At 54.4% G+C, this 22,347-nt stretch overlaps 10 protein-coding genes across 10 annotated transcripts; 7 read left to right on the top strand and 3 right to left on the bottom strand.

The window, feature by feature from the left end:
- Positions 1-3,880: 3,880 nt before the first annotated feature.
- LTR77_003316 (uncharacterized protein) lies at positions 3,881-4,687 on the top strand (the record flags this gene model as incomplete). Its single annotated transcript, XM_064800573.1, has 2 exons — positions 3,881-3,930; positions 3,979-4,687. 2 exons carry the CDS (start codon positions 3,881-3,883, stop codon positions 4,685-4,687), a joined length of 759 nt encoding a protein of 252 aa, XP_064661912.1.
- A 2,363-nt stretch (positions 4,688-7,050) lies between these two features.
- Positions 7,051-7,818, top strand: LTR77_003317 (uncharacterized protein; the record flags this gene model as incomplete). The annotated part of the gene is made up of 1 exon (XM_064800574.1): positions 7,051-7,818. One exon carries the CDS (start codon positions 7,051-7,053, stop codon positions 7,816-7,818), a length of 768 nt encoding a protein of 255 aa, XP_064661913.1.
- Positions 7,819-8,166: 348 nt separating this feature from the next.
- RBT7 (Ribonuclease T2 precursor (RNase T2)) lies at positions 8,167-9,455 on the bottom strand (the record flags this gene model as incomplete). Its single annotated transcript, XM_064800575.1, has 2 exons — positions 8,167-9,139; positions 9,190-9,455. 2 exons carry the CDS (start codon positions 9,453-9,455, stop codon positions 8,167-8,169), a joined length of 1,239 nt encoding a protein of 412 aa, XP_064661914.1.
- A 477-nt stretch (positions 9,456-9,932) lies between these two features.
- On the top strand, positions 9,933-10,883 carry LTR77_003319 (uncharacterized protein; the record flags this gene model as incomplete). Its single annotated transcript, XM_064800576.1, has 2 exons — positions 9,933-10,261; positions 10,313-10,883. The coding sequence occupies 2 exons, from the start codon at positions 9,933-9,935 to the stop codon at positions 10,881-10,883; spliced, it is 900 nt and encodes a 299-aa protein (XP_064661915.1).
- Positions 10,884-11,234: 351 nt separating this feature from the next.
- LTR77_003320 (uncharacterized protein) lies at positions 11,235-12,749 on the top strand (the record flags this gene model as incomplete). Its single annotated transcript, XM_064800577.1, has 1 exon — positions 11,235-12,749. One exon carries the CDS (start codon positions 11,235-11,237, stop codon positions 12,747-12,749), a length of 1,515 nt encoding a protein of 504 aa, XP_064661916.1.
- A 512-nt stretch (positions 12,750-13,261) lies between these two features.
- Positions 13,262-14,091, top strand: LTR77_003321 (uncharacterized protein; the record flags this gene model as incomplete). The annotated part of the gene is made up of 2 exons (XM_064800578.1): positions 13,262-13,686; positions 13,737-14,091. The coding sequence occupies 2 exons, from the start codon at positions 13,262-13,264 to the stop codon at positions 14,089-14,091; spliced, it is 780 nt and encodes a 259-aa protein (XP_064661917.1).
- An 867-nt stretch (positions 14,092-14,958) lies between these two features.
- On the top strand, positions 14,959-15,727 carry LTR77_003322 (uncharacterized protein; the record flags this gene model as incomplete). The annotated part of the gene is made up of 2 exons (XM_064800579.1): positions 14,959-15,003; positions 15,053-15,727. 2 exons carry the CDS (start codon positions 14,959-14,961, stop codon positions 15,725-15,727), a joined length of 720 nt encoding a protein of 239 aa, XP_064661918.1.
- A 119-nt stretch (positions 15,728-15,846) lies between these two features.
- Positions 15,847-16,883, top strand: LTR77_003323 (uncharacterized protein; the record flags this gene model as incomplete). Its single annotated transcript, XM_064800580.1, has 4 exons — positions 15,847-16,109; positions 16,162-16,545; positions 16,597-16,776; positions 16,838-16,883. 4 exons carry the CDS (start codon positions 15,847-15,849, stop codon positions 16,881-16,883), a joined length of 873 nt encoding a protein of 290 aa, XP_064661919.1.
- Positions 16,884-16,950: 67 nt separating this feature from the next.
- On the bottom strand, positions 16,951-20,570 carry LTR77_003324 (uncharacterized protein; the record flags this gene model as incomplete). Its single annotated transcript, XM_064800581.1, has 2 exons — positions 16,951-18,610; positions 18,661-20,570. 2 exons carry the CDS (start codon positions 20,568-20,570, stop codon positions 16,951-16,953), a joined length of 3,570 nt encoding a protein of 1,189 aa, XP_064661920.1.
- Positions 20,571-21,131: 561 nt separating this feature from the next.
- Positions 21,132-21,825, bottom strand: LTR77_003325 (uncharacterized protein; the record flags this gene model as incomplete). The annotated part of the gene is made up of 2 exons (XM_064800582.1): positions 21,132-21,605; positions 21,661-21,825. 2 exons carry the CDS (start codon positions 21,823-21,825, stop codon positions 21,132-21,134), a joined length of 639 nt encoding a protein of 212 aa, XP_064661921.1.
- Between the last annotated feature and the right edge of the window lie 522 nt (positions 21,826-22,347).

Consider the following 22,347-nt stretch of genomic DNA (forward strand, 5'->3'; position numbering starts at 1 on the left):
ATTTTGTCAGCCTGGGCGGTCATCAACGGGCCCCATGGAAAGAGTCAGACATTATACCAATCAATGTCCCGACTTAGAAGCAGAAGTAAGCAACAGACACAGTGACACAGACGTGTGGGCAAACCATACCCGCTACCTGTCTACGGACTATACACTATCTGATCTCCGGTCTAACGACATGCAACAGGTGCTCTACCTGTTCATGGGCAACTCTTGATAGTCTTCACCATCAGGCTGCCAGAACTCAGTCATCTGCCGGCATTCCTTTCTAACACTTCCGCCAGCTCGAACGCAATCTCTTCGCATGCAATCATCGATGACGAGTGCACCACTTTCCTGGAGGTCAGGTATTCCATCACCTTGGAGTCGTTGCTGGTATGAATCGGGCCTATAATCTCACCCAAGTCCATCCATGTTTTGGCCAGTACATCCTGCGTCTGTTCATCGGTCGTCCAAGGTGTTCGGATTTGGTCCCTTCCTGCCTGAGCTCCCGTCTTGGGGATTCTGGGAAACGTCATGCTGTGGAGCAGGTCGTTGATCAACTTTTGAATCAGTGCTAGACGGATTTGAGCATGAGCCATTGAAATCATTCGGTCGTGGCCGCCACGTCTGGTCCTGCTCTGAGAGGTTGGCACAGAATCGTAGGCGACCGGAAAAGCCTTACTGACGTTTCAATCTGTGCATCGTGAGGTCGACAGAAGTCTCGGAGCAACTCTGGAGTCCCCGCTCGAGACAGATTCCTCGCGCCAGTGCGATGATCCTCTAGTATAACATCTCTCAATTGTTGCTCGGCCTCAGACTCTTCTCCGGAAGCGGTTGATGGATCTTGTTCCTCCGATGACTGAGAGCGGTCGCAATCGTTCTCTAGTACTGACTCGTCTTGGCTACGCTCGGTCTGCACAGGGCGGGTACCATATCGATGAAGTGGAGGCTGTAAACCCGCAGTCGTAGTCCTTTGAAAGTCTTCAAGGAGTTGTAGAGCAGTCTTCACGACGATGACATCGGAACCCTCATCTGGCCCAGCTTCAGGACGCTTAGCTCCAAGCGAAGACATTTCGTCAGTCCAAGGAGATGCTGGGTTGATGGAAGAGGTTGGAGGGAAAGAGGGTTTATTCGGAGTGTGTAGTCTCGGTCATGGTAGGAAAGGGGCAAAGATATATGCGTATCTATGCTTATGTATAGGAAGCAGTGAATGCGAGAGGCCAACTCCATGGAATACGGCACATATATACGTACGTGCTTGCCGCCTGTGCACACCAGCAATAGTAAATGGTGCACAAGCTACACAGCCCTAAGCTCCTGTGGTTGTGCTATGACCGCGGGTGTTTGACTTTAGGAATGCGACCCCAGTACCGCTATGTAGACCATGCGTATCAGTGGCACGCTATTCGTGAGCAAACGGATCCTGTCATACTGAGACCTTCGCAACGAAACGTTGAGTCTGGAAGGTTAGAAGCATACTTGGTGGTAGCGGCATGTAAACACTTCTAAGTACATATCACACATACCGTTCACTGCTCTACGTCAAGGCCTCTCACCAGCCGCTTGCCATTGCCTACCCAGCGCCTTGATCTCATCTTCCGCTTTCGTAGCTATGTCACGGCCAATGTGGTTTAGCGCCAATTACCATGGGCAGCGTACTATAGGATTCAGCGCTGATGTGACCTCCTCCATTGTCTCCTGAACTGGATCTCGATGGAGCTTCTCTGCAAGATCTTGGATCTGTATCCAGCACGTATCCACCGCGTGCTTTAGCGCCTCCTCAGACAGGTTGAATGGTGGCTTGTGGCCAAAGAGGTCAACAGTCCAGCAATTGTTACAGTCCAGCAATTGTAGGGTGGCTAGACGGATGAGAGTTACTGCGTTGGCGACGACGTGGTGGCGGCCATATAGTTGGATGCTGAGATCTCGACCGCCTCTGTCGATTGTGTTGATAAAGGGGTCCGACACGATTTGGTAATCGTACAGGCAGATCTTAGTGAGGTACTGCATTAGGAGCGAGTAATAATTTTATTCGGAGCATTTAGACCTCGAGCGGACATAGATGCTCTGCGGCTTGTTTGTGCTATGGCAGACACGCGTCATACTATGTCGCGATCCCGAGCACTACCCTAAAGAGCAATTGTGTCCGTTCCAGGCGCTTGAGCACTAGAGAGCAAATACAGCTGGCCCATCTATCCTTCAGGAATCTTAATAATGAAGCATTGAATTCGAAAAATCAAGAGAATACATCCCAACTACTCAGTCGCATGCCACCGCCTGCTAGCCTCTTGACCTCTTCATCAGCCTGCGCAGCTAAGCCACGACCAATATTGTCAAGGGCCAGTTGCCACGGACAGGGCGGCGGGGGATTCATTTGAGATTTTATCCCCTCCATCATCCTCTGAACGTCGTGTTTGTAAAGTCGCTGTACGAGATCGTTGATATGTACCCAGCAGGCCTCTATGCCGTCCTTGAAGGGAGGCTCTAGTAGATTGGAATGTGGGAGTGATTCAGAGAGTTCTTTTGATAGGAGATCCAGCTGTCGTTGGATGGTGGCCAGACGAATGAGAGTTGTAGCATTGGCGACGACATCGTAGCGATCATACACAGCGCTGCGTTTCCTACAGCCTCTGTTGATAGTTTGTGCATCGACGTCCGACATGGTTTGGTGGTCTTACGTGCGGTGAAGATTTCGGAAGGCAGTACTGGCGTGATATACCAGCTGTCAGTGGTTGAGCTTGTTGAGAGTGTACTGGATGTTCTTCGGAGCATTTCGATCTCGAGCGGAAATATATGCTCTGCGGCTTGTTTGTGCCTTTGGGAGACGCTCATCCTTCTATCGGGTGAATCGATGATGACACCACCTTATACCACTCATGATGTACGCAAGATAGCTGTCTTCCGCTAGAAGCAACAAATGGCCATGAAAACTGATCAGTTGCGCGCACTGTGTAAATCGATCGCCTGAGCAATACCAACCAATCGGAGGCGCCTCCATGCTTTAGCGCCGTTGCCTTGCTCTTCGGAGAATTGCCTACCTGCAAGCGAGAGACCGTAGTGGGTTTGCACCGTTCATCCACGCTGCGTCATGGTGTAGGTGAATATAGCCGGTGATCAGTCAGTGTCCAGTCATACAGAGTTCGAACAATAAAATGTGCGCAGAGAAAGAGCGCTGGCCTTGCTCGAATATATTCCTTAGCCTTGCAGTACTGACCTTCACGTCAAAGCCTGTGAAGCTCGATTGTCCACCCACTGAACTGTAAGTACTCTCAAGCAGTACGACGGTTCCCACTCTCGAAGACAAGCCGACATGATGAAGTTCTTGTCCACACTCAGCCCACACAAGGGGAAGACACTGTCCAGACCGCATAAGCAGTCAGACCAGCCAAGCCAGCCTGCATCGACTTCTTTTAAGTCCACGATGTAACAAGGCAGCGGAAAGTACATGACGATAATCATGAAAGGTATCTTGCTGGGGACCGTCCGCCGACGGCGCCTGACGATGAGGACTTGGCCTCGATCGAGGAGGGCGTTGAGTGTACAGACGAAGCACGGATAGTTGGTGGTACTGCCGACACCCTTGACGCAACGAGAAGTGTCACGAGCAACCGGGATGGCAAGAGACCACAAATCGCACCGCCAGCTCACCGCGGTACCACAAGTGACACCCTCATTCGAAGACAGCAAAGCAGAGGTTTGCTACAGCAGGACGAAGAGCTGGAAGAGCTCCGACGTGAGCAACAACTAGTGAAGGAAGCCCGTCGACTGGGAATGCCTGTAGCAAAGTTGCATTCTCAGCTTCCTGAGTTTCATAACCAGCAAAACTCCTTCCAGCTTACTCCCGAAGAGCGGCAGCGGAGGTTTGCAGAGCGACGCAAAGGATACGGCATCCAGCTTGATGGGCCATCCCAAGGATAAGGGGCCGCAGCCGCGCCCGTCGAGCGACCTGTGAGTGGACATTCATCCCTGAAGGCCGGCAGCTGACATTGGCAACAGCAGCAGCATGGAAAGGATGAGTCAGCCCATGCCGGCCAATACCGAGACATCTGAGCGTCCACGGTCGACCTCACTACAGCGACGAGACGCCGTTAGAGGCACCGCCGGAACAGAGCATAAAGAACTGCCAAACCTGCCAACAGCGCCTGATACCGGCTCCTCCACCACTGCTCCCATAAAAATACCAGGAACGTCCCGACAAGACTGGCGCAGATCAACGCTCCACAATGAGCATCAGCTGGATATGCAGCCGGCGCGATACCATGAGCATGTTCAGACTGAACGGCTTGACGTGTTCAATTTGGACCCTCCTACATACTCCTGGCGCCGCAGCCCTGCTCCAGATGACATGGAAGGTCTATCTCGCTATCCTAGCGATCCCAAGACATTCGACAAGATGTGTCGGGTATACGCTGATGCAGTTGCGATTGAACGTGCCGCTGATCGAATCATTGCCACCTCCGAGCGCTGGCCCACCGAGCTCTTCAAGAGAGACTACGCCCAGCGTATGAGTGCGACGGTGGTGGCTGCAATGTGTATCAAAGATGATCTGGAAGACCATCCGCTGGCACGGAAGTATAAGAAGGAGGGGAGAGATATCAGAGCGGCGGGGCCGGAGGAGGTCGAAGCAAACATTGGACGAGCAGGAGTTGCTTTTGCTGATCCGATGGCCGGCGTGCATGGAATGCGTGATCTGAGTCCGGAGTGATGGTTGTTGTGGTTTCAAAAGCTTTTGAGTGTTGGTATGACTCTCCATCTCGGCTGGCCATGTTTGTAGAAGTCTCAATGCAGTGTTCTGGTCCTCTGAATGTACAAAGCCAGATCATACTTCCGTGCTCTTTGGCCAAGACAAGGGTCTGACACCGCGAGTCGATGTCGATTGATCACAGTAGACAGTTTGTGGATCTGGATCCTCGACCTTGGCCTGCTTCGACGCTCTGCGTTGTCAGTATCCAGGTGTGTGAGGGCGATGGGGGAGGCAAACATACCGCAGGCTCAACGAGCAACAGCTCATAGCTCAACCGCCTCTGTGAGTCTGGGGTTAGTCATATAGCAATCAAGGGCACGGTCGGTCTGCAGGAGACAAACGAGCGTCTCTATATCAGGACTGCCGTATGAGTAGACCAGCTTAGTCTCCGAACACTCAACTACACTCTGATTCGATTCTTCTGCACGTGAAAAGACTTCAAGCATCCACTCGAGCACCTCAGATCCAGTCCAGCTTGTGCAAGAGAGTCTCACATCGACCCAAGACATTTTTACAATGGATCCATCGGGTGGTGGTTCATCGAGAAACCATCGCTCACGAGGTCGCACTTCCGATGGTGAGCGACCCGCCGCAGACACTTCCAGTGCTCGTTCCGTGTCACGCCAGCAATCCGAAGAGAGACGCCTGGAGAGGCGTCGGGCCGAAGATTTGGCTCTTCAACGAATCCAGCAGAATCTGATAGAGATATCTGCAGAGCAGCCGCGGCCGCCTGGCCCACCTCCTGCATACCACAGCATCGATTTTCGATATGGAATCGTCGATCCTATGCCGGTACTTCCTGACCAGCCACGTGAAGAGCCTCGGCCGTCAACTCCTGAACAGGCCGATCACCCAGCGGAGAGAGAGTCATCAGGGCTGGTGAGGTCTCCGGCAAGGCGCTTGACCGGTTCCCTTGATGGACGCCCACAGATACGGATGCGCTCGTTTAGCTCAGAAGCTGCATCTCAGAATGCGAGCACCACACAGTCTGGCGACGACTCTAACGCTGATCCCTTCGGCGGTGATGGGAGGGGCAGAAACCAAAATGCGACCCGTCGGTCAACAATGAGTGAGGGCGCATGGGCGTCGGGTGGTTCGCCGTCCAGTTTGTTCCAGGCGGGTGCTGCTGCTGGCGAGAACGCTAATCCGAGCCAGAGAGGTGGGAGGTATTCATTTGATGAAGACTTCGAGCGGGCGTCAACGCCGTCGAGGAGAGCGAGAGGGCAGCACCAAAGGAGGCGGTGAGTGCTGTTCGCCGAATTGTGTAGAGCAGCCAGATGCTCGAAGACGTAGTGGCATGGCCGTTGCACCAGAAGCGGGCTAGAGTCCGTGACTGACGGAGGTTATCCCAGAGGGTAGTGCAAGGGTGGAGTTCGTGCAGCGTGTTCGTCGTGATGTTGCCAGTGCGGAGTGACATGCATGCGTGGTACGTTCTGTGTATATAGCCAAATGCCAGTTCAGTGGAAGAGGGGCGAGCGCGGGCTTGGAGAATGAGCTGATGCGTTCTTGTACCTCTTCATCCCATTTCTCCACTCTGCTGCTGCGTCCAGATCCAGAGCCGTGCCTCGTCTGTGTTCCATGAGCCGAATGATGTGCCAAAGCCGGGAAGGGTTGTTGTTCGTCCAGTGTTCACCGTCGTCTCCCTCCGTAATTTCAGATGAGTGATAGATGGAGAAGCAGCATTCACCAGAACATACCGCAGCAAACCAAGGCTGACCCTGATCTACCCGTGTTACTCAGAGAGCAATCACAGCATCAGTCGACCTATTGTTAGCAATCAATGGAGCCACCATTTGTATAAGAGGTGGTGCAACTCACCTTGTCACCCTCCAGCATATCTTTACCATACTATACTTTGCTTCATCAATTAGCATCTATACATCATACCACACTGACCAATATCTCAAGTGGTATAGCCACTCACTCTTCGAACTGTTTAGAAGATGTCAGACACACGTCGGCAGAAGGTTCGAGCAACCGAAGATCGTAGAGACCGGGGTAACGATCGACCAGTCGACCCAAGGTCCCAAGAAGCGCAGAGGACAGCACCCACGGTAGGACAGCGACCAACAACCAACACAGCCTCATCCTTGACCGGCTTCTCCAGCTCAGGACCGACAGCGACCGCACGTAAGCCATTGCCTGCACCGCCACCGCTACCGCATCGGGAGCCTCCTCGTATGTCTACCGATGTCCAGAGTGGTAGCGGCGAGGGCAGCCGGTCGCAACCCGCGAGATACCATGTGAGGCGGCCTGGTGATAGCGGTGCTCCTATATTTCCGCCATCGAACGTAGTCAGAGTACCTACCAGGTTAGATGCAGCCATGGGATCAAGACCAGAACCCCCTCCTCAGATTGAGATGTCCCCACCCTACCTACGCGACACCGACATCACTCCGGAGCCACCTGAAGTCCCAGAGGCTCCCGAGAAAAAGAAGTCCCCATGGAAGCAGGTTGCTTCAAAGCTCAATGCACTTGGAGATGCTTTGAAGCCTGCTTCTCGCTCTGCTTCATCGGCGTCACAGGACCCGCCGCTAGGGTCGGATGTTGAGGGGTTTTTGAGAGGTGCTGCTCCCTCGAAAAAGAGCGCGACATGGCCGACGTTTGCCAGCAGCGACACCACAGGCCCGAGCAGCCATAATACGACGGACGACAGCAGCATGCTCGGTCCAGGTCCTGAGATTCAGAATGTGCCTAGAAGTACTGCGGTGCCGACTGAGGCAAGCTGGTTGTATAGGCCGCAAGGAGCCTCTGGTAACCTTCAAAATGCTCTCTCTGCGAAAGGGCGCGGCCAGCTGATGCCTCCCGGGCTCTCGAACCTGGCCGAAGAGGAGCAGTTCGAGTACATGCAGATGCGTGACGCCTACGCTAGCGCTCTGTTGCTGGAGCATGCCATCAAAGGGCTAAACTCGGTGACAGTCGGGGAGTTCCGGAAGCCGTGGCACATCGAGGCTTTGCACAAGGCGAGGCTGGCGGCGGAAGAGGTGAAGGAGGGTGTTGAGGAGAGTGACCACCGGGACATGATGGCGGATGTGGGATGTGATCCGATTGCTGCTGCTGAGCATAGGTTCATGATGCAGACGAGGGAGTAGCGGGCGGTAGGTGTAGATTTCCAATCACACTGGGGAGGTGCTCAGTGATAGTATGTAGCTGTAAGTGAGACGTGTGTAGCATGGTTCTCTAGTACTGCCTCTGTACGACCATCTCACTTCACATTAGTTCAATAGTCGAGGGGATCGAGAGAGACGAGTAGGGAAGTGAGATTGAAGCCAAATCAAGCACCGGCAAGACCCGTAGCCTAAACCTTAAGAACAATTGCCTCCTTAGAATATCACAAGTGAAAAGCGATGTTAACGGCTGGAAGCACGTGATAGCGATGGCGTCAAGATGTGTGGTAGAAAGTGGGAGTCTTAGTCTAAAATCTAAGGACATATCACCACCTAAATATTCTGCCACTCAATGCTCAACTCCACTTCATGCCCATCCGCACTGGTATACACGGCACCCTGCGTGCTCCCAGAAGGCACAGCATCAGCATGGAACGTGCTCGCACCATCGTACACCAAGTCACTCCCATCAGCCGTGAACACCGACCCGTCGGTGACGCTCGACGAACACGTCAACTTGCCATCCTGCACCGCGCACAGGCCCTTGGACGACGTAAGCGTGAAGCCGTCGTCGGTGCTTGTAGTGGTGAAGCCAGCACAAGTACCTGTCGTATACCACGTCCCGCCGGAGATGATGCAGCCTTTCTTGTTGCCAGAGGTGATAACGTTCAGGTAGCCTTTACCCTCGAATGGGCCGCCAGTGGAGGTGGAAGTCGGGGCGGTGGTCGTGGTCGTAGCTGTGGGAGAGGCTTTGCTGCCTTTGGGGAGGTACTTGATACCGCTCTTCGGGCATGAAGAGTCTGTGAGCGTGTTTGCCGAGACGTAGTCGCCTGTTTGGATGCTACCACGGACGTAGAAGAAGTACCAGATCTCATCCAGCTGGCCATCGCTGGTGCAGCCGAGATAGACCTTCTTGCCGTGGCCCTTCTTTAGCGCTTTCTGGATTTGGGCGTACGAATATGTCTTGGTTGTGCTCGGCACAATGCCCGCGTCTTTGAGCCAATCATACGATGGGAGCGTCTTGAAGAGGTCGACGGTCCGCTGGAAAAAGTCTGGTATCTCGTCCGTGGGCTGGTAGTCCATGTAGCACTTTGTGTCAAAGGTAGACATGCAGGTGCCGTGCTTGCCCCATTCGTGCTCCCAGAAGGATTCAGCACTGCCGGAGTTGGAGGTCCAGTAGGTGTTCATGTAGCTGAGGAGATCCGTGTAGCCATCGGCCTTGAGGATGTCTGAGATGTTGGTGTACTGGCGGCTTTCATCGCAGTACTGCTCGTAGGTGCCGTCACAGTTGTCGGGCCAGAGGCCGCTGAAGAAAGCAGTCAGTAATTGTCTGAAGTGGAGGTATAGAAGTCTTACTGAACAGTCCAGCTGTCGTCAGGACCCGTAGCAGGGTCGACATCCCAGAACTGCGTCTGCAAGATGGAGCCACCGGGATAGTCGAAGCAGCACAAATTCGCTACCTCAGTCTTGTTGTGGCACGACAATGGACCGTTGTTGCTGCATGAAGCAGACTGGCCGCTGAGAGCACTATCACGGAGGACATGGCTTTGCAGACCTAGTACGGCCTGCGCAGAGCCCAGTGCTGCAACTGCAAAGTTCGACACACTGCGGAAGGAAGGCATGTTGTCGATGCTGTATGACCGAAGTGAAGGTGGGATAGAAGTCCAGCCGGACGTCGTTAGGTTTTGTACCTGGTCGTGGATGGCCTCCATGTGGGTCAGATTGTTGATATTGCAGCTGCCTCGAACTGTGTTTGGCCGGACCAATCGACCTTCCAGATACAGTTGGCTGCAGGTGGTGTAGGTGTCGATCTACGAATGCTCAACCAGTCATCGCTCCATGGTGTCAATATGCAGAATCGGTGCCACCGTAGCGGCTGGAGATGTCGTCAGATTCCTTGCTCTTAGGATGGGAGATAGAGGAACGTTTGTGGTCTGCGAGGAGTGATTGGAGGGAGGGATGATGAGGCCCGTTTCCAGACGACGGGCCGGGGAGTCGATCTTCTGCAGGGGAGTGCGGATGTGCCGAGGCGTGGCTTGGAGTGTGTGGCAGAAGGTGGACTTCACTTGTCGAAGAAGCCGGGTAAAGACATCGCTGTCATGCTCCGTCTTGTGCAGCGTCCCGCCGCTCGATATGGTTTATGGCTGAAGCAGGATGTGCGCGCATACAGCGCGTTGTCGTCTTCCATCAAGATCTCGAGCGTGCCGGCGCCTCATGCGGGAAGCATTACCGTGCTGTCATTGAACAGACCCGCGGCGAGGAATGCTCTCTCCACCCAGCTGCTGTCCGAGTTGAATGGTGTTGTCGAGGGACTGCATCGTGAGGGCGGGAAGGGCAGCACGCGGGCTTTGATTCTGGCGAGTGAGTCGGACGACGCCTTTTGCGCGGGTGCAGATTTGAAAGAGAGAAAGGGCATGAACCAGGAAGAGTATGGCATTAATCACTCCGTGTATGTCTAGATGCTCATTATATATTCCAGAGTCCACGCCTTCCTGAAGACTCTCCGCAACACCTTCGCCCGCCTGGCACAGCTCCCAATCCCTACCATCTCCGCAATCAACTCCACTGCATTCGGCGGAGGCCTTGAGCTTGGACTCTGCACGCAGTTCCGTGTGCTTGCCTCGACAGCGACTGTCGCCCTCCCAGAGACTCGTCTAGCCATCATCCCAGGCGCCGGTGGGACATACCGTCTACCTGCCCTCATCGGGCCGACAAGAGCGCGCGACCTTATCCTGACTGGGCGCAGGGTGACAGGCCCGGAAGCATACTTCATCGGACTCGCAGACCGGCTGGTGGAGATTACAGAAGAGGAGCAGAAGATACCGGGTGCTGCGAGAGGCAAGGTGATGGGGACTGCCGTGAGCATGGCGAGGGATATCTGCGAGGGCGGGCCTGTTGCGATCGGAGCAGCGATGCAGGCGATTGATGGATGGGAGAAGGGCGAGGAAAGTGAGAATAAGGCTTACGAGCTGACTCTGCCGACTGAGGACCGAATCGAGGCGCTGAGGGCGTTTGGCGAGAAGCGGAAGCCTGTGTTTAAAGGCAGGTAGACGTGGTGAATACTGTATATGGTGTCCAGCTCAATAAAATGATGGCAAGATATCACGACCGTAAGTGAGGGTCTCGTGGGTTGGCGGTTGTTGCAGCTGAATCACTTAATCTCACAGGCACCCTTTAGCATGTCAGTTTCTTCTGCGAAGTTCCCCAAGGGCGTGATTTCAGTCACTGTGTACGTTCCGTTGGGGTATGGAAGTGTGCCGTCAGCCACCAGTGACTCGATATTCAGACTCATTGCACCAGGTTGGCAAACACCACCCCGCATGTAATGCGCAACAATCACCTCAAGTTCCTGCTTCTCTTCGATCAACATCATCATCTGTTTCGGGCCACCTGACGTCGAAATGCCCAAATCACCGTACAAAGCCTTCAAGGACCGCAAGGACCGTCAGCAAGACAAGGCGGCGAAGAAGGCAGAGGAGGAACGCCAGAGAAATCGCGACGAGGAGACAGGCTGGGAGAAGTGGCCCACTACACCACCCCCCCAATCGGAACCTACCCACAACGAGGACGATGATGATGTCGCTATCGAGTCCGACTCCGATGACGACCTCCAAATGCTCCAATACAAGAAGCCTGGTTCTTCTCGCAGCCAGCAATCCCTGCACTCATCACCCACGAGTACCAGGCAGCGGCAGGGCTCCACGTCCTCGCAGGGGTCCGTGTCGATAGCATCCTCCAGCCTTGATCTTTCACGTCAGACCAGCTTTACTCTGCCAACCATCCCCGAGAGGTCAGCTACGCCAGGTGGCAGCGGACCGAGATACATCCACCGAAAGCACGGCTCGAAGGGCACGCAATGGAGTCTGCACGATCGGAGCCCTTCTGGCGGCATACCCAACAGTTTTGTTTCGGGCGAGAGTCCTGAGGCGCGTTCGAATAGAAACTCGGGTTTGTCAGTAGCCGGGGTAGCGCAGAAGGACTTTGCGAGGAATATTCCTGGGGAAGCGAACAGCGCATATCCCTTCCCGCAGCTGTCTCCTCCAGAGGAAAAGAAATCTCGCAACAACATCCCTGATGAGAATCGACTGAAGGCTCGTGATGGCACTCTGCTTCGACCAGGCAATGCTTCCATGGCACCAGAACCCCCGCCGCGTGGCTACCATAAGAGAACCAGAACGAACACGCTGGGCGGCGCCGAGAATGACTTCGCTGACCCCAACAACGCAGTCAAAAGCGGCATGGCCTTCGCCAGCGCCCGTCACGCACCCGGAGGCCGCCCGTCGCCAGAAAGCTTGCGCAAGCAACGCCTCCCGACCATCAAGCCTGATGCGGTCAAAGCGGATTCTGCAAGCCAGATCAGTTCTAGGCATGGTGATATTCCGATCGCCCCACCACCGCGTAAGAGCGACGAAGAGAGCCCGACCCGCCCCTCCTTTGAGCCGGGCGAGTATACTGCGGAAGAGCTGCACGCCTACCGCCAACTCCGGCTTGCATTTGCTCATACGATGATCCTCGAGCGTGCGGGTGGGGTGCTTACCAGCTTGTATAAAGACCCCAACTGGCCAGCTGATGTGCCGCCCATGCTTTCCAGCGCGCAGAACTCGTCCATCATGTGGGCGCGCGAGGCGGCGAAGGGATTCCGGGAGGACGCGAAAGAGCATCCAGTGTATTTGAAGTTTCAAAGAAACGGGAACGACATTGCGTTCAGGGCGAGAAATGATCTGATTGAAACGGATGGGGATATGAGTGAGATCAAGGAGAGGGTGGAGAACTGGGAGGAGATTGACAAGGCGGAGGGGTTGCAGGAGATCCGTCTTGAGGTCGGGGATGTGGATGGGGTAGAATTGGAGAAGGAGAGTGAGAGCGTGAACCCGGGAGAACGAGTGTGCCTGGATATCGAGAAGGATCTTGGGTGACATTGTAGCTGTGGATGCTGTTCTGTGCCAGGTAGCTGTAGTTTGTATATCTCATGTTGATGCGAGTGTGATTCTGTTGTGCCGACCATGAACGGAGAATGTATAGTCCGCAGCATTCACGACCGCATAGAATCCGTGAAGCATGACTATTGACGGTAAGCAAGCATGTGCTCTTAGTTGAGGCATACTCGGAATCATCTTTCAGTCACACAATGTGTCGAATCTTCCCAACGCTTGCAAAGAGCAAAAATATAGTCGGGCGACGCAGTGAATAGCAAACGGCGGCCTGCCCAAGTGATTAAAAGGAAATACAGCACAATGTCCTTACCAATTGACTTACTGTTCTGCATCACGTGCCATCACACTCTATGTCCAAACCACTTGGATACTTCCTTCGCGAACCAGGCGAATCATGGTCTCCGAACGACGATTCCTCTGCGACCCCAATGACCGCTCGGCCTCAGATCACAAGGACATCCTCTGAGCTCGCTCTCGCAGCACAAGGATTGACTATGGCCGCACAAACTGCGTCTTCCCGCCCGAACAGCGAGGAAGCACCCGTCGAGCGACGTCGTACCACCGAGCCTGTGACGCCTGTCCTGCAGTTGAGGAACGGCCATGTCCCTCCTCGAACAAATAGCCCATTCTCCGATCCCAAATTCTTGCAAGGGAGAGATCTTCTAGGTCGAAAGCCTTCTGCGGTTGGTTCGTTTCCGGAGGATTTCTACCAAAGCGCTGGTCCGTCGCCGGTGGTTTCGAGATCGCACACTCCGCAGCCGGGAAGTAGAGCACAAACGCCTCATCCTGGGAGCAGATCACAGACACCGCATCTTGGAAGTAGGCCTGGAAGTCCGCCGCCAACTCCAGGCGCCGGGACGATGCAGCGGTTTCTGAATGATGCGGCGAGAGAGCCGAAGCCGCTCAGCGAGGAGATTGGGTGAGTCTGGTGTGGATAGTGTAGTGTCTGCCAGCTGACATACCCTCCAGCCTCTGCGAATACGAGATCCAGGCGCAGCGCCTGTCAATGGCTCGACTGTGGGCGGCGAAAGTATTGGTCGAGCAAGCGTTCGACTACGCGGACCTTGACAAGAGCATTCCAAGAGAAGAGCAGCCTCTGTGTCCATTCGGCAACAAGCTCCAGGAGATCATGTTCCTGCTCACGGATGTGGTGACGAGGCTGGGAAACAACAAGCTGGTGAAGGACTATGAGAAGGCGTACACCGTCCCGCGGAACAGCAAGTTCCATGGCAAAGACTTCGACAAGGTCATTGCGAGGGATGCGGCGAAGATGTTGACGGGCGTGCAGGCGGTGGCGGACCAGATCGTGAGGGAGATTCAGTAGGTTGCTTTCATCTTGCAGTGTGTAGAGGTAGATAGTATCAGTCTATGAAAACGCCTGTGTCAATGTCCACAGTGCGCCAAGAACTTACGCGAGGAAGGCGCGTTGTCCGTTCCTTCCCATCATTTCGTCAATCTCTTCCTCCTTCTCTTCCGTTGTCTTCTTAACGAAGAAGGCTATTCACAAGATCCTTAGACGTGGTCTCCCAAAAGACGCCGAATGGCACAATAGGACAGCCTCGGCAGAACGTTGCGGTGACTGGAAAAGACGACATACTGAAGTGATTGTATTAGTAAGACAACATCTACTCAACTTCAGACTTCTCGCGGTGGAGACCGTTTGTCTCTGCATTCTTCATTTTTTCTTCCGCCTAGCTCAACGACCATTGCCACAGCTTCGAGCCATTGGAGATCAAAAAACACAAGGATAACCATGTACTGGCTGCGGGTTGAACAGTCTTGTTCTTGGATGAATTATCGTCTGACTTCGTACGCGCAATAGAAGAAGACCAACGATTAGAGGACAGAAATATTGACCCCAACATCACGGAAATCCTCGGGGTTGTTGCTGATCCTCAGCCAAGCGGGGCTCTTCTCCAGCCTCGCAGGCCCTGCAGGTCCAGACTTACATGACGACGTGGATTAAGCTTTCCGCGGATATCTCTATCGATCTCGTTGGAGAGCTTGACAGAGTTTCCCCGATGATGGATGGTGCCCAAACTTGCAACCCCGCGGGTCGTGGACACCAGAAAATGGCATGCGCTGCGTACGCTCAATGGCGCAGTTCGTGCTCTTTCAGCGTGCTTACGTTCGCATATATTTGACACGGTTGCAATTCCAAACTTCCAAGTAACAATCGCACTGGAAAAACATGCCACCTACCATTCACATCGTGCGCCATGCACAGGGTTACCACGTGAGTCCTCCGAAAGCTCCTCTCCAAGAACAACACTAACGAACAGCAGAACGTCGGCAAATACGGCGAGGGCATCCACGACCCCTTCCTCACCGAAGAAGGTAAAGGGCAGGCCCAGGAATTATGCTCGAAGTTCCCCCACCACGACTCTATCGACCTCCTCGCCGCGAGCCCCATGTGCCGCACCATTCAAACCTGCCAGATCGCTTTCCAGCCGGCAGTGGACCGCGGACTGAAGATCCTGCTGATCCCGCATGCCCAAGAAGCCAGCAACGAGCAAATGGACACCGGCTCAACGCAAGAAGTCATCAGTGAGGCGTTTGGCGATTTGGTGGACATGAAGCAGCTGGACGTTCATCCGTACTGGAACCGCAATATCGGAGTTTTCGACGTCAATGCCGAAGCCTTGATTGAGCGGGCGAGGTTGTTGCGGAGGATTTTGAGGGAGCGTCCGGAGAAGAACATTGCGCTTGTGAGCCATGGGTCGTTTGCGCATTATATTGTCGGGAATGTGGACGAGTCCGGGGCACAGATCACGCGGATGTGGTCGAACACGGAGTGTCGCAGCTATCAGTTCGTGGCGGAGGATGATGAGGTGGCGGAGCTGGTGGAGACGCAGGAGTCGAAGGACAGAAGGCCGGATATCGAAAAGCAGACGGATGGGTATCTGTTGGGTAATGGTGCACCACGGAAGAATTCTGCTGGTGCGGCGTTGAGTCCGTAGAATTGTTAAGAGTGGTATACCCTCGGGTACACAACCTCGGGGTCTTCTCGCCAAGCCACCCTTCTCATGACCAAGTACATAAACACGCGGGGCTGCAGTATGCACTTGCCACCAACAACATGGCGACGAAAACCATCATAAATTACTTCCACACCGACAATGACCGCGTCTTCTACCCAGGCACGGCGGGGTATCAGCGGCGAAAGTTCGACACCAAGCCGATGACAATCAACGACTTGCGGGGTAAAGAAGAAGACTTCACGCTTGATAAGAACGGCTTCACGGTCTTGAAGGGGGAGTGGTCGGAGACGGATGTTGAAGACACGCCGGAGCACATCAAGGATGTCGTTTTTCCTGAGACTATTGCCGCAGTGAAAAAGGCGTGAGCATAATCTCATCGAGACATCATCTGGTAAAAGCTCACATTTGAATAGAACTGGCGCTTCTGATGTGCTATGCTTCTCCCACCTCATCCGCCGGCATCTCGCCAGCGCGGTCAAGGAGCAGGCAGAGAACTTGAAGGACAGCGACACTGTCTCCGCTCCAGGTCCAACTATCTTCGCGCACTGCGATAATAGTGTTGATGGCGCCATGACAGTGCTGGAGAATAACGTCCCAGTTGAAGATCTTGAGAAGCGCAAAAACAGCCGCTGGGCTATTGCGAATGTCTGGCGACCTCTTGTGCGGCCAGTGACGAGGGAACCACTGGCGCTGCTGGATGCCGCTACTGTGCAGCCGGACGACCTCGTCGGTGTGTTGGCGCTGTTCCCGGAGGACAAGGATGCTGCGTTCGGGAAGGCGTATCCAAAGGGCAGAGGGTGGGTTGCTTTCCTTATCGCACCGAGAGGCGATGACTGATGATGTTGCAGATTCGAAACCGCCCAAGTCCTCGCGAGGGAGGGACACCAATGGTACTACGCCTCGCAGCTCGATCCCACAGAAGCGTACCTCTTCAAGCAGTTCGATTCGAAGACCGATGGCAGGGCGAGGCAGACCCCGCACACTGCATTCCAATCCCAGCTGGATCATGGACCGCCGCGGAATAGCATGTAAGTTGTGGTTGATGTGTAGCTGTGGGTATTTGCTGATTTGCTGCTTTGTCGCTTCTAGGGAGGTTCGATGTCTGGTCTTCTGGGATGAGGAGAGTACGACGTGAGTGCCGGGTCCAATACAGCGCCTCCGATTCGTCCTGTAAAAGTTGTATCAAGTCGTTATTGCATCTCTCACTCAGCAAGCAACTCCCGAATATCCTTCAACGAAATCGGCTTCGTCATAAACGCATCGATCCCACTCGTAAAAGCCTGCTGCTTCGAAACATCCGACCCCAGCGCAGTCAGAGCAACAATGTACGACCTTCCCACCTCCATCTCCTTCTCAAATGCCCGAATCATCCGCGCGGAGGTACAGCCGTCCATCACCGGCATTGATAGATCCATAAAGATGAGGTCAAAACTCTGCGGTGCCTCCTTGTACATGTCCAGTGCTTCTTGTCCGTTGGTCGCTTGCTTGAAGGTACAGCCTTGCTTCTTCACGCAGGAGGCGAGCACGCGGAGGTTGATGGGGTTGTCGTCTACCAGGAGAAGGTGGTTGTAGCGGTTGTGTTCCCATGAGGGCTGGGGCTCGGTGTTGATGCGGCGCGTATGGCGGCCTGTAGCATGGCGGGAGTCAGGGCGCGATTCACCATCCATGTTATGGCTGGGCCCATTGCTGATGAGCTTTGAATCTGTCTTGGCTGTGTTGAGCTTGGGTGTTGGTGGCCGATTCGGAAGGAGTGTACGGCCGGCTTTAGTTTCATTGTCGTGTATGGTGTGATCTCGTTCAGGTGACGTCCGAGGAGACGCAGTGGGATCCAGAATCTGGAGCAGAGCTTTTGACAGTTTACGAGGACCAAAGGGATGGCAAAGCCTCCTTTCCACGACAGAGGAATCTTCATTCGACGGTCCAGCGCCGTTTGCTGTCCTCTGCAACTTCAACGTCCACGGCAAAGCTGGATCACCGTTGGTGCTGATGAGACTGAGTTCGTGCCCGCCAATTTGTGGTTTGTCGGTAGTAGAGGCTGGATGGTGAACCTCCATTCCCAGCCATTGCTCGATGATGTTGCTCAGCGTTTTGAGCGCAGTCGAGTTGTCTGGCTGAACGCTGCTGGCTCCAGGTGTTCGATCTGGATCAATGCCATCCTTGTTCGGAAACACCAGAGCAAGCGGGGAGTGCAGGAGCCTTCGTTCAGGATCCAATGAAGCACGAGATTCTTGAGCGGTCGACTGTAGCTGGGTCTTCACACCAAGCGGTATGCGCAACGAAACAGTGGTTCCGACATTCAGCTCGCTCTCGACTTCGACAGTGCCATCAAGACTTTGAGCCAGCTGCTGGACAATGTACAGGCCCAGACCAGTGCCAGGGGAGAGATTGTTCTCCTGCATGAATGGAGTAAACAGCTTGTGCTTCAGGAAGTCGGGAGACATGCCCCTGCCAGTATCGCTGACCCGCAGTGTGAAGTAGGGCGTGAAGTCGTCCGCCGACTCATCCGCTCCGGGTGTTTTGACGAGCTTGACCTGCACCAAGATGTGCCCTGCACTCGTATACTTGAAAGCGTTCCCGTAAAGATTCATGACGATGCGTTTCCAGGCACCCTTCTCGGTCCGAACAATGGTGTTGGCCGATGGGTCGATGTCGAGGAGCACGACAACCTTTGAAGCATTCTCCAGTGTCTTTGTGTCGGTAATATGCAGCTGCTCTCCCTCGTCGTGCTTCGCTTGACCTAGACTGCCACAATACATACCCTCAACTACCTCTTCCACCAGACCGCTGATGTTGACTGTCGCCAGTCTTGCATTGTCGTTGCCATCGGTGGTAGTGTTGGAGCTCGTCGTCAGGCGGTTGATTCTAGTGCCGTCAGCTGCAGTCATTAGTCAAGTGAATGGAAGCGGACTTACTTGGCAAAATCAAGAAGATGGTTCATGGTGTCCAGAAGCATACTCCCGCACGCATTCGCATTATCCAGCATTGCGGCTGCTTCTGGAGTGACATCCATCGTATCTCGAAGAAGCTCGATGCTGGCCAGGATACCATGAAGAGGAGAACGTAGCTCATGCGATACAGACGCGATGAAGTCGGACTTGGCCGCAGACAGTGCCGTGGCCTGCTGATTGAGCACTTCTGCCATGATGGAATTACCAAAAGCCGTCAAGTAGCTGAGATCAGTACTTTCCAGCACACGAGCGGAATTGTTAGTCCATCCTATTGCAGCCGCAAACCACCTGCCCTGTTGGAAGTCCCAGAGCGGAAGGAAGATGATGGAGCTTCCGGGTGTCGCATAAGCGGATAACTGCTCGGCAACACTGGCACTAGGAGTGGCGTCCTCAGTGAGTCCTCTGGCGATGACGCTGGATCGTCTGATGTACTTGGACTCGAGACCGCCCGTGCCAGTGCAAATCTCGCCGATCTGGTCGAAGCAGAACACATTGCCAAAAGGGTGATCGTCGAGCATTTGATACAATAACTTGTGGCTGAAGTTGGCATACCGACTCGACATGGATGAATCGTCTGGATCTTCTCTATCCGAGCCGGAGTAGCTGAGCAGACCACAGCTTATCCCACCATCCTCATGGACGGAATTTCTGCGTCTTTGGCGACCGACTCCACTCTGTGTGCCATCGTGGACGCCGGCGTCGAGGAATGCCAGGCCTTCGAGGTCCAAAGCTTGCCGTAGAAGCTCTCCAGCTTTCGCAAACGTGTTGTTGGCATTGGCGGCAGCGCCTACGTCGGGTGGAGATGGCTGTTCCAAGTCTGGTGGAGATTCCAAGTCTGGTGGAGATGGTTGGTTCTCCTCCTGCGCCGGTAGCTTCTCTGCAGACTGTGAAAAGTAGTCAGATGTACTCGACTCCGTTCGAATGGGACTCGTGGCTGGTGTTGAAGGATGAGAACCTTGTCTTGTTGTCGCTCTTATCGCGCTAGACGACACGGCAGAGTCGAGGTCAGACTTTGCCGCCGACGACGATGCACCAGATTTCGGGGCCGTGACTTGTCTCGGGCGTGCTGTGGCGATCGGCGCAGCTGCTAAAGAACCGGGGTGGGGTGCTTGGTTGTTTGAGCCATGTTCCAAGTAGGATGACAGGCCGCAGACAAGCCTCTCTGCACGGTTCCGCTCAAACTTGCTTTTGATCAGGTCGAGATGGTCCATGATGGTGGCTGCGATATCCCCCAGAATGGTGACTTCGGCGTCGCCAAAATCGCGAGGCTTGTTGTCGACGACACAATATGAGCCCAGGACGTAGCCGGAAGAGCTCGTCAAAGGGACTTCGGCGTAGCTGCGCATGTACGGCGCGCCCACCACATATGGCTTGTTGCGGAACTCCTCATCAGCGGTGAAGTCACGGACCAGGTACCGCGTCTTGTCGGCGGTGATGTTCTTGGTCGTGATTGCACGGTCGTCGTTGGCGTCTGCAGTGAAGATCTCGATGGTTTCAGGACACACGCCGTAACTCAGTGGGTTTCGCGTAAAGCCGAGCATGAGGCCATCGTCCGGGTCGTGCTTGCCGGGACTCGACAAGGAAATGGATTTGGTAGCCTCGCTGATGATGAACTGAGAGTCGCAATCGAGGAGGGAGACATAGGCCCATTTAGTGTCCAATCGATAGCAGCCGAGCTGGGCGAGCGCCATCAGAGTGGAATCCGGTGGATGGCGCACGCCTTGGTTGTGCTGATTTGCGGCATGACTCCCTTTGATGCCGGCCGCTTGAAAGTATCGCGATATCTCCAGTGCTCGTGCCCGTTCGGATGTCGACAATGGGGGTGATTGATCTCGAGAACTACATCGCGCTGTGAGTTGTGCTGGGTGGTCCATTGCCGAGTGTGAGAGTTGGAGGGTAGGCCACCGTGTCGTCATTCAGTCGAGGTTTGCAGTAGATACCTCACACTCGAAGGGCATTACCCAACAACTGCGGTCTTCCTTTCCGAGCAACCAAAAGACATCGGGAGCGGTGGTATAGCCGTGAAGACGTACGCGCGTAGGAAACCATGTCGAGGAGCTGCAGTGGGGTGAAGAAATCGCCACGAGGTTGCAAAAGAAGGTTTGGACGGCACAGGGGTCTGGAAAGTCCAGATCTGTGGGAAGCCGAAGGCCCGAGTGTCTGGACGCTGCGATCAGCGTCGAGTGCACATATAGCTGATTGAAAGATTTTATACAGGTAGAAGGCCTCGAGAGTGACTACGAATATGGTCTACTAAGGCTGGATGAATGCACGCAAAGGAAGATGAATGATACAACCTGATTGTTCTGCACAAGCATGGAATAGTTGATCATATGACAGCACCTTTCTCTCATTTAGAAATACAATGCTACATCGAATACTCACAATTCTGCTCGACACTCAGCAATCTGCCAGTCGAGAGGTCGCGGGTCAAATCACGAACTGGAGCTCATCTCGCCAAACTTCGACCTCGCCTGCTCAATCTCCTTACCATCCATACGGCGCAACGACCCAGTATTCGCGACCTTGCCCTGCTGGATAGCCTCCTTGATCTCCTGCCCGAAGCCCTCCTTCCCGACCGTGTGCTGCCAGTAGTTGATCATGTTCGCCTTGACCTCGATCAACTTCATCCTCGGGTCCTCTGGCTGTCCGTTGTGCTTGCCATCTCCGAGATCACCGAACCACGCCTTCACCCCTTCGGTCCAGATCTTCTTGATCCGCGGGTCCTCGTTGTTGCTCACGACCGTCTCGCCCGTGATGGAGATCCAGTCTTGGGTGGTGCTGTCGTGGAAGTAGACGTTGGTGACTTTGTTCTTCTCGATGTCATCGAACTTTTGCGAGTGGGCGTTGGCGAGGAAGAGGAAGTCGGGGCCGCTGCGTTTGGCGACGGCCATGGCGCGGCCGACGGGCTAGTAATTTTTGTTAGTAGGGGCTCGAATGTCGTGTCTTTCCGGGTCAACTTACGCCCACACCGTTCCTCAATGTGCCCATCATGCTGATCCCCAGTCCGTCGGCAATCTTGCCAAAGTCCTCCATCTTCTGGTCGAGGGAGACATCGTCGTCCCACTGCTTGGTGACGCTGGGGTCCTGGCCCTTGTCGATCTCGGACTGCTTCAATGGCTCGGGCATCTTGAATGTGGTGGTGGTGGTGAAGGACCGAGTGAAGTTGGGGAGCTGGATCTGCAACGGAGAGCTGCGTGAACAGAGACGGGATGCAGAGAAACGGAACATGATGGTAGTGAAGAGAGCTCACTTATGTAGGTGTGTATGGATGTCCACCATCAGCCCAGACGACGGGAGAGTCATGATGCAATCATCCTGCACGAAAGCGGGCATCTTCAGGCACGGCGAGCTCTTGTGCGGGCGTGGTGATGAGGACAATTGTCCGGAAGCCCGTTCGCATTTCTCACACGCGTCGAGATGGCTGGAATAGACTGCTGTATCCTGTCGAGAAGATGTGGTGGAACGAAGCCATTGACCGCGTCGACGCGAACATGAAGCTGCACCTCCCCCTGCTCCCCTCAATGACGACCCGGAAACTCAACGTAGCATGATGCAACACCGCACATCATTCATAACAGCCCCCAAGAGGTAGGTCAACATTACATCTACACCTTCCACTCTTCTGTGATATCCAAAATAGAAAGAAAC

The sequence above is a fragment of the Saxophila tyrrhenica genome (assembly GCF_035928015.1).
Source record: "Saxophila tyrrhenica strain CCFEE 5935 chromosome Unknown scaffold_4, whole genome shotgun sequence".
Taxonomy (NCBI): Eukaryota; Fungi; Ascomycota; class Dothideomycetes; order Mycosphaerellales; family Extremaceae; genus Saxophila; species Saxophila tyrrhenica.